Here is a 17,127-nt window from a genome sequence, read left to right as displayed (position 1 = left end):
TCTATCTTCATCCACCCATCCTATTCATCCAACTATATTTACATTCTCTTTAAGCACCATGTAGAAGGATCACTTAAGTTTCTGGCATACTTTAAAGCTTTTAAATGGTTAACACAACATTCAAACTTTGAGAAAGTAGTACACAATACTACATTAATTTTTAATACTTTTACCATTCTCAAATATCATTACTCTCTTTACTAATTCTCTCTATTATCAGAATATAACTGACATATTGTTTCTCTAAAATTTTCACATATATTATGCTTGACTGTTTTCAAAAGATTATTTCAACATTTCCAAGGTATCTCTTAATAGCATAACTAGAAGAACACTTTTTTTTCTAATTTATTTGTTAGGATCACTCATTATTTGAACTATAACTTATCCAAGAGGGACAATGAGACAAGAATCACATCAAAACTAAAGGGATTAACGTCACAGACTTTGGAACCAGATGGCCTGATTCTCAAACCTAGTTTCGCTACTGATATTATTTGGCAAGTTTTTTAAATGCACAGTTCCTTAGTCTTATCATCTGCACAAGGATATAACCATAGGATCTACTTTGTACAGTAATAAGAGTCAAATGAAATAATATACCCAGAGCACTTAGAAGACAGCCCAGCTAAGAGTTTACGCTATGGAATTGTTTGGTATTGTTACTGTTCTTGATCATACGTTGTACAATTTATTTTTTTCACACAGGTTGTAAGTAGCGAGAAGATTATTATTTTTCTGTTAACATACGTTTTCTCAAAATACCTACTTTATTAAATTGCTCATGGCGTCCGGGTCGTAGGCTGTAACCTGTCCTATGATGCTGCCCTCCTTTACATCTTCATCCACTTCTATCAAGTAAGAAATTTTACTGAACACGGGAGGCTCATCTATATCTTCCACGGATATTTTGACCACAGCTGTGTCTTTGAAAGGTCCCAGGTGTAGGAATCGTGGATCAGGATGAGTGTTACTTGCGTCCACTCTTAAAGTGTACAGCATTTTGTTTTCAAAATCTAAATTCTGAAGTTAAATGAAGGAAGATAAATTAATACAACGTAGCAGACATTACAATGGAACATAATTTCAAAATTTAATAACTAGCTCTATTATTACCAGTGATTTTGGTTAAATAACTTTCCCAAGTATTGTTTCATAAGGATATCAAATAAATCAGTAAATATTTGTTTTACCTTAAACTTATTTGGGGTAACTGAATATAATGGTAGACACATTAAGACTGATTCCTACTGAATATTGTATTTCACATTTTGGTGGCCCCAGGTAAATGAAGTGTAATATATAGGTTATATATTATTATATTTAAGTTATACACAGTTAAAATCAGAGGAAAAGTAGAGATTTAGAAAACTACTCATATAAGTTGCTTGCTTAGTTCCTACATTTCTAACACTGGTATTTTAAAAAGAAAAAAAAAATCATTAAACACTTATGGAAAGCAAGATATGAATGAAAGCAGAGAAGGCAGATCAATAAAAAGTAATCAATATGTAGCTGGCTGATCCTATGTAAAGTTTCCTAATGTTCTCCCACACCGCATTGCAAATTGAGAAATCTGACATAATACACACAGCAACTTCAGGTTTAATCTATTTAAATAGACCATCACATTTAATAATTAAAATATTTTGAAACGTGCATGAAATAAAGTAACGGCTGCATGCCTGTTTTTTCTCCCATGGAGAAATATTTTACAAAGTACTTTTAAGGTTATCTAATCCTAGACTGATTTTTGTTTACTATAAGCACAAGTAAGTTTTTATATGAGGTTTTATATCACTTTTTAAGTGTCAATGCTGAAAATGCTTAACAACTTATTTGAAGTGAAGTCACAACTGTTGTCACTTATATAAAGGATAGACAGCATGTAGAAGATGGGAAAAAATGAATCCTAGGCTTTTCTTTCTTTAACTGCAAGCAAAAATAAACCATAAAGTTCTCAATGAAAAAATGAAGACAGTGAAAAGAAACCTGTTTGACAGTTATAATCCCTTCCTGTGTATCCTTGTCAGTGATGACATCGAACACGTCCGCTCCATCTCCTTCGGCAATGCTGTATTCTATCTCAGCATTTTCCCCCAGGTCAGGGTCATTGGCTTTTATCCTTCCAAGATGGGTTCCAAGAGGTACAGACTCAGGGGAATTAAATTGATACGTACCTGAAAATTAAATCAGAGCTGTTTTGACATTTCATCTTTAGATAAAAGAAATCTTTCATTTCCTCGGCCTTTTTTACTTAAACAAATTAATTTGGGACTGGGAGAGTTTTTCATCATGTTGAATTGTAACCTGTCAAAAATTATAGATTTATTAAGTTGGAAAATAATTTCTAAAGGCAGAACACTCTCATTTTGTAAATGAGAAATGTAAGTTCAAGAAAGATTAAGTGAATGTCCCAAGGTTAACTAGATAACAAATGGTAGGCCTGATATTAGAATCCAGAAGTTTTGACTTAAGAGAGCAAGAAAACTAGTTATTTACTGTTTATTTGGGGCATTCAAAATGGTCATTACACATTTTTACATAAATTGTAAAAGAACATGCACTTATTCTTGTATTCTAAGTCAGGGATAAAAAGTTAAACCCATACACAGCAATTTCTTTTTTCCCCCTTGTTTATGTCTTTAAGTGGGATATGAATGTTTCTGTTTCCTGTGGTTCCAGGCCATCATTATATTGCATGGTTCTGCCCCTGAAAGCATTTTAGTTTATGACTATTCAGTGGATAGTAGGAAAAAGTTACAAAAAAAGTTAATAAAACCCAGAAATGTTTAAAGCTTTTGATATGTGCTGAACTCTATAGAGGGCTGAAGGCCCTCTATGGTAATTTATTTAATTCTAGCATGAGTCCTTAGAGGACCAAGGTAGGTATGTTATCTTCAGAGAGAGAACTCAAGGAAATCATCGTGTAAAATTGGGGAAAGCAGAATGCAAAAGTAAGTCTCTCTGACTTCAAAGTCTATTCTCTTTCCAGTTTGCTTGGTGGTTAAGAAGAGGGCCTTCTCAATCCAACTGCCTGGATCTGAATTCTCATCACTGGGCAAGTTAGTTAAATTCTCTAACCCTTGATTTCCATATCTACAAAATAATGATGATAATGATAGCGGTTAACTCATAGATTTGTTATGAGGATTTTATGAAATTTTGTCTTTAATATGCTTAGCCCAGGAGCTAGGTCTTGATCATTTTAACTGTTACTATTATAGTTCCAAACCTTTTGCTAAGATTATAATAGATCATAGAATTACAGTTGGCAAACCATTTGAGAATTCATAGTCTTGGTTTATATTTAGAGAAACCGAATGCAAAGTTCAGATTTATTTTAATTAGGCTTATTAGTCATGTTCTCAGCAAACTTGATTTTTAAAACTTATCATATGTATATGTCCACATTCCAAAGCTGAATCACCAAATATTTTAAATTTTATTAGCCTGGAAAAATGCTTTTCTGTATTGGAATCATTGTCATGAGTTTAAATTTGAGGCCCCTTAACTGAACATTTCAATATAGGGCCCTTTATACTTTTATTAATGCAAAATGGAAACATTCTCAGCAGAGAATCAGAATCTGGTTTTGTAGAAACTCATGGCATGCAAAGAATTCGTGATTTAACGTACATGCCTAAAATGATGATGACTGAAAGGGTATTGACTGCTTTAATCTTGACAAGTAGGTATCAGATACCAGGAAACCTTAACAAGTCTCAGATGCCATCATAACCAAGGTATACCATAACTCTATGGGCCACTAAGAAAAGAAAAAAATGCTTCCAGTTAAGCCAACTTGCATTGATTTTAATATAGTATCTGATTTCGGAGACATTAAAACATCAAGTGTGTGTTTTAGAATCCATTAAACAGGGATTATGATTCTTATGTTCAGACAAGAGAACCAAGGCAAGACAAGTCTCAGACAGGGGCTTGGAGCCAGGCAGTCAGACTTGAGAGTCCACACTCCTAACCAGGAAGGAGATAAGAAAAAGGAGATGCTCATGGCAAATGTTGGGAAAGGTAGTCTAGATAACTTTATAACTCTTCAAAATGTAGAAGAGGATAATTAAAGTTGCCAAAAGAACCTCATTTCCATGTTTTCCCTCACTACCTACTCAGTGATGAAAATGATCATGGTCACTTTCAATTGGTGGGAAATCGTGCTACTTTGTAGGGGGAGGGGTTGTGGATTTGTCTTTATGCATAAACTAGTAGTGAAACCACTAGGACAAATATTAGCCTCTGTTTGTAGGGTGTTGGAGAAGCCTGCCAACATGAGACCACTGAAACCTTCCTTACTCTGGGGAAATCGAGGAGGATTGTTGTTGACATCCGTCAGAGTGATGTTCACTGTGGTGGTTCCAGAAAGGCCTCCCATCTGGCCGCCCATGTCCTTGGCTTGTATAACCACTTGGTACTGTTCTCTATTTTCTCTGCTCATGTCTGGTAATGCAGTTTTTATTATGCCTTTTGGAAAAAGGAGACCAATGTTTTATAATGCAATCACTGAGTTTTAAAATTAAGCCATGCAAGATCCATGCTATAGAAGTTCACCATAACAAACAGATAAAATGTTGGTGTAGCCAAATAAGTCTTTCAATCTCTACCAATTCAACAGAATTGACAGAACACAAAGAATTCTTCCATGGACAATTGTTCAGGGAATGAGTTTTGCTAATCAATTTAATTATTCTTTTGATGAAAAAAAATTAACTTCAATCAAAAATCTTCAGACAAGTAAGCTTACTTAATTTTGATGATTATCACATTCTTTAGGTTTTGAGTATTTCCTATGACAAATGAAGTGCTGAATCTCTGTGAAATTTTGTATTTAGCATCATAAATTTAAAGTCAATAAATGACAGTCTGAAGAGGTAACAATTTAAATAATAGGAAATTTGCTTTTATTTCCAAGGAATAAGTAGAGATGATACTGCATAGATCATTTTTAAAATATAGAAAAATCTACAAAGAAATTGTGCATCCAGATGTATTTCATAATGAGAAAGAGACCAAGTATTAAATGTTGTTACCTGATTCCGGGTCCACTGAAAAATATGGCTGCCCTTGCAATATGCTATAGACTACTTTGGCACTATTTCCGTAGTTGACATCATCCGCATCTGTTGCAGTCACTTGTATAACGGACGTACCTATATGAATCCCCACCCAAACACAAACATTTAAATGCTTCTACATTTGAAACTATCTTGCTGAAAAACTAGTGCTGGTTGGGTGGTGAGTTAGACCACAGTATATGTTTAAAGAAATTTGTTTAAATCATGCTGCCTCAAAAGAAACTCCACACTTTTCTCGTTCATTCTTTTTAAAAATTTAAATATCCCTTAATTTTATTGTTTGAGCTCTCTAAGAAAAATCAAACGCATGTTTTATCACAAAGATAAATATAATGAGACAAATGCTCTGCACTTTTAATTTATTGAAAGTATTGTGAGGGACAACAATTTTTCACTGAATACAAAACACATGCAATTTTCAATTAATAGATTTCTTGCTAACTCGAAATGTATAGTCAAAGATAAACCTGACATTGATAACACTCCGCTATTTTTCACTCTGGTAAATTAACAGTATACTGTAAATAGAATGAAAAATAGAGAGGCCCTGTTTTTGTGAAAAAACAAACAGAAATGACATAAAGTTGATCTGCAAAGCTTTTCTGTATGTAAAATAAATTATTATTGTGTCTCTGTCTCCCTTTAAAATATAGTTAACACAATCATATATGATTATACCTATTGATATACTATGTATTATTATTTGCTGCACACATGTAAATAAGTAGGTATTCCCCCCAAGTTAACTTAATTGCATTGTTATAATGCAATAATTATGAATATATGATTCTGTGTCGCATACAATGTTGTAATTTAACATTACATTCTAATTTTACTGTATAAAATTTAAATTATTTTCTTTTAACTTTGTCATGAATTACTATCTTTAAAAAATAAAGTTTTAAAGGAGCTAGTTTCAGGAGCTAAACAGAATGCAACATATTGATGGACTTTTCTTATGTTTCACTAGATCTCTATAAAAATTCAAAGCATGGTGGTAAAACTACTATTAACTGAAGGCTACCATGAATCCCTTGGACAAAATGAGTTTGTATGACATTTTTCAGTGTACTATGTACAACTTTTCAAAAGTTTGACTCTGATACTTACATAGATTTTGAGATTCTTTAGGACTAGGTGAGTTCCACGTTGGCCCTGTCACCTACTTTAAGACCCTGCATGTATTACACACTCATGATTTGTCTAATTGAGTTATAGTGAATATTTCTTAAAATTTGCATGTATATGGTTCTGCAAATTCTAAAAATTAACATGGTGGACAGTAAGATTAAACTAATAGCTCATTTCCCATCCACATATTTGAATACTAACACGTGAATTTGTCTTTTTTTATGTTTTCTCAAAATTAATTAGCATGAGATGAGAACTTGAGCTCTTCCTCCTGAGGCCTCTGTCTCCTCAGCTGCAACATAATTGAATTATGTCCTGTGAGAGGACACACTACAACTCACTCAGTGATTCCCATGTGTACTAGTTTATGGTGTAAAATCTATCCACTCATGTCCTAGCTAGACCAAAGCAAAATGATAAGGTGAATTTTCCCCACAATAATGTTCAGAAGTTCAACTAAAGTGGTTTTCTGATTTACAGTTAATTCTTTTCTTTTTTTATTACCTTATGTGAACATAGTTAGAATAAGAATTGTTTTCATACATGAGAATTATTTGAAATACAAATTATTAAGCATAATCAATATGCTAATGCAAGTAGTTAATTCATCAATTTGATGACACTTCTTTTGCAACGGTTTTATTTTTCTTTACTGTGGGTATCATTTCACAATGGGCACAGGTAAAAACACGCCTTTATACATTTGGACACTTTTAACAACATTTTCTGGTTGTTAAATTTGGTTTTGATCGTTTGCTCTTTATTGTGGGTATGTGATTTTTGAACTCATCCAAAAATAATTGACCTTAAAAAAAAGAAGTTAATATAAAGAATAGAAATCAATCCTATTGTGTGGCTAAAATACTACAAACACTCCATATAAAAGACTGTCCCAACTCTCAGACTCTTGGTAATAATGGGGATAAGCACCTAGAGTGTGGGACTTAGGGAATGGACAGTTGAGGTTATTTCCCATAAATGTAATGACTTATTACACAGTACTATTTAGTAATAAAATTATATAGAAAGTGGTTTATATGTTTGTGTACTAATTTTATAAACACTTGTCTGTAAAGACACATTAAAAATGAATACACCATTTTAATTTTTATACACTTCTACATTTTCTGATATACTTATAATTTTAATTTGTTCTTGAATAAATTAAAATATTTTACTTTTATATTAAACAAAGGTAAAAAATATTAAATAAAACATAGTGGAGCCTGAATGACAAATTTATGTTATTTGTAATTTGTAGGTTTTGTCCTGTGTGATATAAGCTCCAAAGGCAGGGCGATGTCTGGTTTTATTCAACATTTCATCTCTAGAGCCCAGCAGAGTTTCTGGCACAAAGTCATAATCAGAACTAACATTTACAAAATGCCTAATGTAGACTAGGCAGAGTTCTCATCACTTGATTTGTATTATCAGTTTATCCTCGTGATAAACATAGGATGTAGGGGCATATAGGGGTTTCTCGTGATCACACAGCTGGTAGGTGATAGGGATGGGATTGCACCTAGCCCGTCTGAGGGAGACGCTCCGTTCTCAATACTGCACGAAATAGCCTATATGGCGTTATGCATATGATTGGAAACATCATTGAATCCAGAAGCAGTGAACCTCTAAGAAAGGGCCTGTATTAGGACATGACAGATTCACTGATGAGTCATTAGTGGGATCTGTGAAAAAGTACAGACTGATTCGTTGTTGCGGGAATGGTGTGAGAGAGGAACTGGATATGTTTCTGAGAGACCACTTAGGGGAAATACCCAGTCAATGAGAAAGTATGCATCCGACACCATCAAATTTACACAAAAGGGATTTGCCTTGATGAAGATGAATGCATGCACATATAGAAAGTTGATAGACAGTCTTTAATCAAAGTGTAATGACCACCAAAAAATGGAAAATATAAAAAGTAGGGATGTGCTACAAATATTTAAATCAGACTTTATCCCATTTTCCTTCATTATATATTCTCATATATCATCCACATTATGTGTTATCATCATAAGATGCTAATACGTTTCAGATTTTGAGTTAACTGGAGTCATTTGTTTTTAACTAAAAAGGGGGAAGGCATGTGATATGAGGAACCAAAGAAGAATTAGGAATATGATTTTGAGCAGTTGGTGAGAGGGAAAAAGAAACAATATATTAAGACAAAAATAAATGAGAAGAAGGGGATACTAGAGAGAAGAACATCAGAGGATAACACTGGAAAGAAGGGTGAAATTATAATCAAGACATTTCATATTATCTCATTAGACTTCTTTTACCCTCAAAGTTAATAATAGCAATTTTTCAATTCTTTGATTTAAATGAAAATCATTAATGATTTAAAATGAAAATCACGATGATTTTAAATGATCATCACAATGATTTAAATGAAAACCACTAATATAATGAAAATAATACTAGAATTAAATCATTGTGCATTACTTCATTCACAGAGGTATTCTTTATTATTTGATTATGCGTGAACTTTCTTATTATATGAGTTAGACATCGCCTCTATATTTTCCTAAGTATCGCCTTTTAGTTTTCCTCTCTAAATGGTTATTCGTGAAGTAAAAGTGGAAAAATCGTTATCTACAAAATTGTGAGTTAAATTCTGCCTTCCTTTAAATCAAGCAGGAGAGTTACTTACAAGAAAAGAACAATACAATTTCAGGATATAAAATACATCTACTTTTTATTTAGACATAATTTTATATATATTAATGGATCTAAGATCTTACTATAAAATGCCGGCCCCCCCACCTTACTCTTATTTGGATTTAATTTTATTGAGTGGGGCACTTGAATTAAAAGAATAAAATAAGAAAAATGCTGCTTTTGAAGAGTTACTAAGAATCTAATAAAATTAGAAGTTCTCCAAACTATGTTTTGCATAATAAGCATAACTCATAAGGCATTAAAATTATCCACTTATCTCAGCATTTATTAATTTTTTTTCTTTTTAAAACTAGTATAGTAATAAGCTGTCTCTGTGTGTTTTGGGGCAAGTCAGTAACTCTTTTGGGGTCATTTTTACTTATTTATCAAAAGAGGTGATTAAACTAAGTATAGTATCTTCTGCATATTGTATACCTAAATGTGTACATTTATATTTTAAAATAGACACACATGCAAAGTCTATGGGTGAGCCAAGGAGGAAGCAATTAATGGAATGATGTCACTGTTAGTAATAAACAATAACTATCTTCTATAAATAGGATCAAGATTTACCTGTAGTTCTTAATTTATTAGTACAAGAAACTGCAACCAGAGACATACAGTTGCCTGCTATGTTTTCCTAAGTTTTGTTGGAATTGTCGACATAAAGGAAAGGCAATTGAAATGGCTCAAATTCTCATTTTTAAGGCCTGCAATAATCAGGAGTTGTACTGCACACAGCCTAAGGCTTATATAAATGAAATATAGATTGTTTTACAGGAAGGGTCTTTTTGGACAAGATAATCTGTAAGCCTTCCATGTATAAGCTTATATATTCTATATTTTATTATGGGAATTGAACAAGTGAAGGGTTGTTAAATAATAAAATATAGAATTGCTTAGTCCACTCCTGATCTTATTATATACTTGATAAATATTAATAGAATCTAGATTATAGTAGTATTTCAGATGAGAAAAAAACACATTTCAGTTAAGTAGATAGATGATAGAAATATACAGAGTGAGAAATAACATTCCATTATTCAACACAAAATAATATAGTAGAAAATACAGGTTATTTGAGTTTATAGTAGTATATAATAGTCTGATAATAAATACTATTTTCAAAAATGAGGTAATGCTTTGAAAATTTTAAAACATCAAATTTAAATCAATTATTATACAAATTTATCGTATTCAAATATCTTTGTCATCTCAATTATACGTTTTACTCCTATGAGTATATCAAATCTTTTTGGAGAAGGATAAGTGAAAGTTTTTGTACAATTAAGTGGCAAAATATTTTGCAAAATAACGTAACTATAAGAAAAGCAATAATGTTTTACAAGGGTTAAAAGAGGTCAACCAGAAAACCAAAATACTTTAGAATGCTCATCCATAGGAAGTTGAAATAGAGAATATAATTTCAGATGTATCTTCATCTCAAATAGAAGCCCATAAAGAGATCATGCTGTATACTGCATTAGCCCACTGGTCGACCTACATGAACCAATCCAGTACTTTCCATGGAACTGTACCAGGCTAACAGATATTTAACAGTATTAAAGGAAACACAACCACTCAGATTTCATCCTAGGCTTTGTGATTTCACAGGACTCCTGTCTGACTTGATAAGTCCCTTTCATATTATGGGAACGAATATTTGAAAAGGCAGTAGAACAGCCCTTCCCTCAGACTGGTGAAATTTCACGTGAGTTTGGAGGAAATAACACTTTACACACTCCTGGTTCTTCTGGCTGGGTGGCACACATAGTTAAGAAACATTTTACATCAATCACTCAGTAAACGTGGGTATATGTTTATTTTTCCTCATAAATAAATTATTTTAGACTGAAATATGTACTCATTATAAAAATGTCAAAGTTAGATACTTAAAACTGATTTTGAAACAATCTTCAGCTAAATAGTATCAAATTTTGAAAATTGGTTGTGTATTTTGAATATTATTGTAAGCTTTTATCCCTGGGTTTTTAGAAATATGTTATGATTTGAGTCAGCTCTTATTCTCTTATTAATAAATTTAAATCTTTTATATAGAGTTAAATGCCACACATACTGATAAAAACATTGCATAATAACAAATTGTATTAAAATTGTGGTCAGCCTTAAAAAATGAAACAATTATTTTCAGTTTGCAAGATAAACCAATGTTCGGTAATGGAGTGTAACTAAAATAATATAAAAAGATTTGAAATATTGTTGTTAAGCTACCAGGTTATTTGATTCTAATTAAGTTGCTTAATTTTTCTGAATCCTGGGTCCTAATTAACAGAATGGGATTTAAAGTTCTATTTCCCATGCCTACCACATAAAGTTGTTTCCATGATCAAATAAGATGATCAAAAGATATTTGTCAAATGCAAGCATTAGCTGTTAGTATTCAAAGCAATGCAAGCAAAACTGTCCAAAACTGCTGACACTATTTCATATTCCTTTCATTTCAGACCAAAACACCTTCAACTTAACTGCCATTTGAATGACAGTTGAGTTGAGGTGAAGATGTTGGTTGAAATGCAATGGAATAACTGCTCTCCGTAATTATCTTAGATGTCAGTTATAATATAGCAGGAAATATTAAGATATACACAATTGAAAGTAGTTAGAAGTGAGATAGTTAACACTAAGTAGTAGTTCTTATCTTGAAAGAGGCCCCATATCATAACTGTATGTCCATAAAAATTACCTTAGCAAACAAACAAATTAAAAAGTTAGTTTACATAGATTAGCTTATACCTACCGACTCCAGACATTTCAGGAACACTGGCAGTGTATAACTCTTTTGTGAATTTTGGTTCATTGTCATTGATATCATGAATTTTAATGATAAATTCAGATTCGGGTTCCACCTGCCGCCCGGTCTTTCTGTCTATTGCCTTGGCACGAAGAATGTACAGGGATTTTTCTTCTCTGTCTAATTTCTTTGCAGCATGAATATCTCCTGTGTTTTCATCTATAACAAACAGACTGCCGGCCCCATCTCCTGTCAATATGTATTTTAAATTTCCATCTCCTTTGTCTTGGTCAGTGTGAAGCTTCAGAGAGGTAGAAAAGAAGAATTCTATAAATAGATGCATTGTTATTACAGAAAAAAAGAATTTTGGCACATATCAATTTGTCTCCATGTAATATCACTGGAACAATGATCGCAATGGTTATCTTAGTTTTCACCATGGGAAAACTAAACCTTTCAGCTTTTGTCGTTCTCAAATTTTTAAACGATTATATTTATACATCATAAGAGACTAGATTTGAAATAAAATGAAAATGAATATATCTTTTCCAAAACACAGTGTTTCAAAGATATTTTTGAATAGAACGCTACCAAGACTTCAACCTAGTATATTTAACAAGAAAAATAGTCCATTAACTCAGTTCTTGAATGTAAAATATTAATATAATCTTGATTACATTTAAAATCACTAAACTCAAAGATATGATGTAAGGAATTTCTGAACTTATTAAGATGATAAGTTTAGGATGTATATTTTCATTTTAAACTGATTATTTCCCCTTCAGTATAATATTCTTTCTGGAAGCACAGCCTCTGTCATCAGAGACCAGTTAGAAAGAGAGAATTCTTGTCTCATAGCTTATTCTCTGTATGACTTTGGGAGATGACTCTTTCAACCACAATGTTATCATTTTTTTGAAATTAGCATATTTTATGCACTTATTTGAAATGTCAAGTGGTCAAATGCACACAGGTCTTTTCCACCGGCAATAGAAAAATTTCTTACTGAAGACATTAGGATTTTTTCATAAATTATCTTCCTTCTTCTGATACATACCAGTCTTAAAAACAACTTAAAGTAGAAGGCTGATCACTGAGTATTTACAACAGACAAATGGACCATGTATTCCCAGAAATTTTGAACTGGAAAAAATCTTAATGTTTTTGCAAACCTAAAACTATTCTGAAACTTGAATCTTAACTAGCCTACCCCTGCTATGTTGCCTTCCATCACATACTTCACAATGCCCATTATGTCCTAGCTCCATCTATTTCTTTGGTGTCCCATTCCATCTTTGAACTGTTTTACTATTTGAATCTGTTTGTTATGACAGCCAAAATTACAAACTTAGGATTCATATTTTACTCCTCCTTCAATTTTAAGCCCAATATCAAAATAAATATCTGCAGCCTTTTCTTCTCTGAAATATCTTCCTCACCCATCTGTCTCCATCTCTATGGCTACCATCCTGGTTTTATCCTGCAACCTATCTCATCTGGACCATGGCAGCAATCTCCTAATTGATTCCTTTCCCCTGTTCTTGCTCTACCCAGACAATGTTCAATAATAAAGAAATTGCTTTTTCTACAGCACAAATCTGGTCATGTTATTTCCTAACTTAAAAATCTTCAGCAAGGTACAGTGCCTAAGAACCATGCATCTAAAGTCTTACAAACCAGGGTTAGTCATGCAAATTACTGTGTTATCTGGGCAAATTGTTTGTGTGTTTAATCTAAGCCTCCTCTATTAAAAGGGGATACTATTCTTTGAAAAAAGAACCTTTACTTTTATCATTATTCTAATTGCTTGGACCCTATAGTCTTATTTATACATCTTCCATAAGCTTGTTCTTATTTCCAGAAGCATCTCTGCCACATTTACCTTCTTTGTTATGCATTCCATACATAACAATTGTTTTGTTTTGCCTTACTTGTTTTCATGTCTCAGAAGGCCTGTTCCAACTTTCACACTTGATGTTTGCATATGTGTCTCTCACCCTTTAAGACCTTTCTTCTTCTCATTTTCCCCTAACTAAATATTTATCATATCTCATTTCAAAATGTTCTGCTTAGGGATGCCTTCCCTGACTCCCTAGATTAGAATAGCTATGCCTGCTCTATAATTATAGGGCACTTTTCACTTCCCTACATGATCCTCATCACATTTGGTGCAACTGTTTACCATGCCCACTACAGTGTAACATCCAAAAGAGAAAATAGATATTTTTCTTTAAATCACTCAGATTTCAACACGTTTCTTAAAAACTAAATGTTTCATCTTTCTTTAGCAGTATGTTTTCACATATATGCAACAGATTTGTCATTTATTATTAGAAAAATCAGATCATAAATAAAATAAAACTTGCCTTTTTATTTAAACTACATTTTAGAAATCTCTATATGTCAATAATATTCTTTTAATGACTGCATTTTTCAAATACTTTTTCAAGCTATTTTATAATAAATATTTTTATATGTATATCTTGCATTGCTAGTACTTTTATTCTAAGAGGAGAAAAAGAAAAGATAATTTAATGAAAGGAAATAATTAGGAAAGGATGAAAGAGATGTGTAGAAAGAAAATTGATATGTATTAGAAGTTCTATTTAATTTGGCAAAAATTGTGGAAACAACTGAAATGTTCACCTTATTGATTTAGTTAGGCTAATTAATATACAATAGTATCATCTGCAGCCATTAAAAGTGTGGTCTACATATATTGTTGGGTGTAAATCATCGATACAGGTACATGCTTTTAAGTAAGATAGTCATGTTAAAATACAGTATATAGAGTATAATTCAACTTTTATTATCTTTATTTCTCATAAAAATACTCTCAAATACACAATAGTGAAAGCAGTTATATAGTTTAAATTTTTTCTCTTTACTTTTAGTTTGTACATTTTTATGAACAAATTGGTGTTAATTTCTCAATGAAAGAAAGGAAAAATAAAACTAGTAAGGAAAAATAGATGAAATAGAAAATAAAATGTCTCCCACAGCTTATACTCTACTGTTCTCATGTTTACACACTCAGAAAAAGAAACGTGAGAGATTGGTTGATTGTCAATATTGCCACATATATTTCAGACTGAAACGATGGAAATCCAGGGGTGACACTGCAATTTACTGAAAATTGTGGAATAGTAAATGCGGTGGGGCAGACTGTGGACTATGTCAGGGACCCCTATCCAATGCTTATCTTACGGAAATTATTAATAAGTAGCCAAAATAAAAAGCAGGAACAAGTTGATACTGTTATAAAATTTCAATGGAAATTTTACATAAGTACACACAAATGAAAATTAGTTTTAATTTTTCCATATCCTGCTCCATTATTTCTATGTAGTTAACATAATTATAATAATATAATACAATATTGTGTTATGTCTTTATTATTTGCATTTAATAAATATTTCATTTAACACTTTACTGTGATGTATTAGAATGTGCAGAGAACTGAATTGGTATCTCTCACACTCAATCAGATATGATTCTCCATCCTACTTAGATTCAAATACCTATGGAAATAATTCACTTTTCAAACATGTTCTCCTGATACAAAATATTTTGGAGTCAGGAAAAATATTTAGCCAAACATGGTAGTAATCATAATCACTATATTTTTCTCTGAATCATTTTTATATTTAATTTTAAAAATTTCAAGGAAAATTCAGTATTAAAATTATGCTGTTCAGACTGAGGATGATGTACAGAGAGAAATTAAAATAGTTATGGAACTATGAGGTTTTCAGAATAAGTATGTTGTCTGAAAATATTGAATTTTACTTACAAAATAAAATATTTGCAACAAAACAATATTATTTTAGGCACCTATATATTAAAATAATTGTAACACATTTATTATCCTGTTCCTACTTGTTCTAATCCCTGCCATGGTATTTTGTATATAATCTTTCTTCTGTTAATTTAAAATGCCATTTTAAGAGAACTATTTTACACAAAATCAAACACACATTTTAAAAGTGTTTTTAGTTCACAATTTCATTTTGAGAATCAAAGCTCCTGAGAGTTACTTTCTGGTGCAATTTAACAGAAACAAAAACCATTATCTTAAAATTTTGAATTTCTCTATTACCACATCATTAATTTTGAATCATACATTTAGAATTAATAGAAATCAATAGTAAAATCTATTACACAATAACCTAAATATAAATAAAAATCTTATACATGAACCCCAAATTCACCATTTTTATAGGATCAGTGAAACAAAATAAAGTAGAAATCTTATGAATATTGCTTATCTATTCTAGAACAAAGCCTACAGAAAATGTAATAAGAAATATGAGTACCAAAATATGACTATTTTCTTCAAATATCAATGAATCAAGTAGTCCCCTCTCCCTGGAAATAACTTATTTGCCTCTTCTAAATTTGAATAAATACACTGACATATAAAATTCATCATCACAGACTTATTTAAAATTTTTAGCCTATTTTGCATACACATGTTTGTTTTTCAAATTTTGAAAGACAGAAAAAAACTAGCAAGGCAAAACTGAAAACAATAGTGTTGGAAAATAACAGCATTTGACACCCAGGATTCATTGTGCTTTCAGTGTATTTATTTAAGTTAATTTAAAATGTCATTTAAAAGAATTATTTTACACAAAATCAAACACACATTTTAGAACAATGTCTTAAATTTGCAATTTCAATGGAGAAGGAAAGCTCCCAATAGTTATTTTCTTGTGCAATTTAACAAAAACAGAAACTATTATCTTAAAATACTGCATTTCTCTATCATGTACATTATAATTTTGACTGGGCCACAGGGTGTCCACATATTTGGTTAAACATTATTCTGACTGTGTTTATGGAGACGATTCTAGATAAGATTAACTATTGAATCTGTAGACTGAGTGAATTAGATTGTCCTCCCCCAATGTGGGTGAGCCTCATCTAATCCTTTAAAAGCCTGCATACAAAATAGGCTGAGTAAGAGAGAAATCATTCTCTCTGCTGGTCTGTCTCTGATTCAGACTGGAAGTTATACCATAGGCTCTCTGGCTTCTCAAGCATTTGGACTTGGACTTGAACTATTCCATTGGCATTCCTAGGTCTCTAGCTTGCCAACTGCAGATCTTGGGACTTTCCAGGCACCATAATCATGTGAACCAATTCTTTATTGCATATATTTGCATATAATAATATAATGTAAATATTTTTTGTATATAATAATATAATGTATATTTATAATATACATATTTCCAGAGAAAGAGACTATATTTTGTCTATATATACTATAAATATATACATTATATTTTATATAAATAAACTCAGTGTTAGCCAAGTTTTTCCAGAGAAAGAGAATCAATAGTTCTTAGGGAGAGTGAAACGTTAGAGTAGGTTTGTCATGTAAGACCTACTCACTCACACTGAGAGGGTCCAGGAGACACACCTTTCACCACTATTGCAAGAAGTAAATTTGCGTGGGAGCCCCGGCATCGTTGAAGAACTTTGTGA

At 31.8% G+C, this 17,127-nt stretch overlaps 1 protein-coding gene across 1 annotated transcript in view; it reads right to left on the bottom strand.

Annotated features, from left to right (window-relative positions):
* Window positions 1–17,127, bottom strand: part of CDH9 (cadherin 9) — a 132,080-nt gene that overhangs the window by 23,277 nt on the left and 91,676 nt on the right. The window contains exons 3-7 of the mRNA XM_044779463.2: window positions 11,644–11,938; window positions 5,046–5,165; window positions 4,312–4,479; window positions 1,993–2,180; window positions 770–1,023 (exon numbers count right to left, since the gene is read on the bottom strand). Of these exons, the coding sequence (XP_044635398.1) occupies window positions 770–1,023; window positions 1,993–2,180; window positions 4,312–4,479; window positions 5,046–5,165; window positions 11,644–11,938 (1,025 nt within the window). The remainder of the gene's footprint in view (window positions 1–769; window positions 1,024–1,992; window positions 2,181–4,311; window positions 4,480–5,045; window positions 5,166–11,643; window positions 11,939–17,127) is intronic.

This window comes from Equus asinus, chromosome 10 (genome assembly GCF_041296235.1).
Source record: "Equus asinus isolate D_3611 breed Donkey chromosome 10, EquAss-T2T_v2, whole genome shotgun sequence".
Taxonomy (NCBI): Eukaryota; Metazoa; Chordata; class Mammalia; order Perissodactyla; family Equidae; genus Equus; species Equus asinus.
This window is presented reverse-complemented; position numbering and strand designations above follow the sequence as displayed.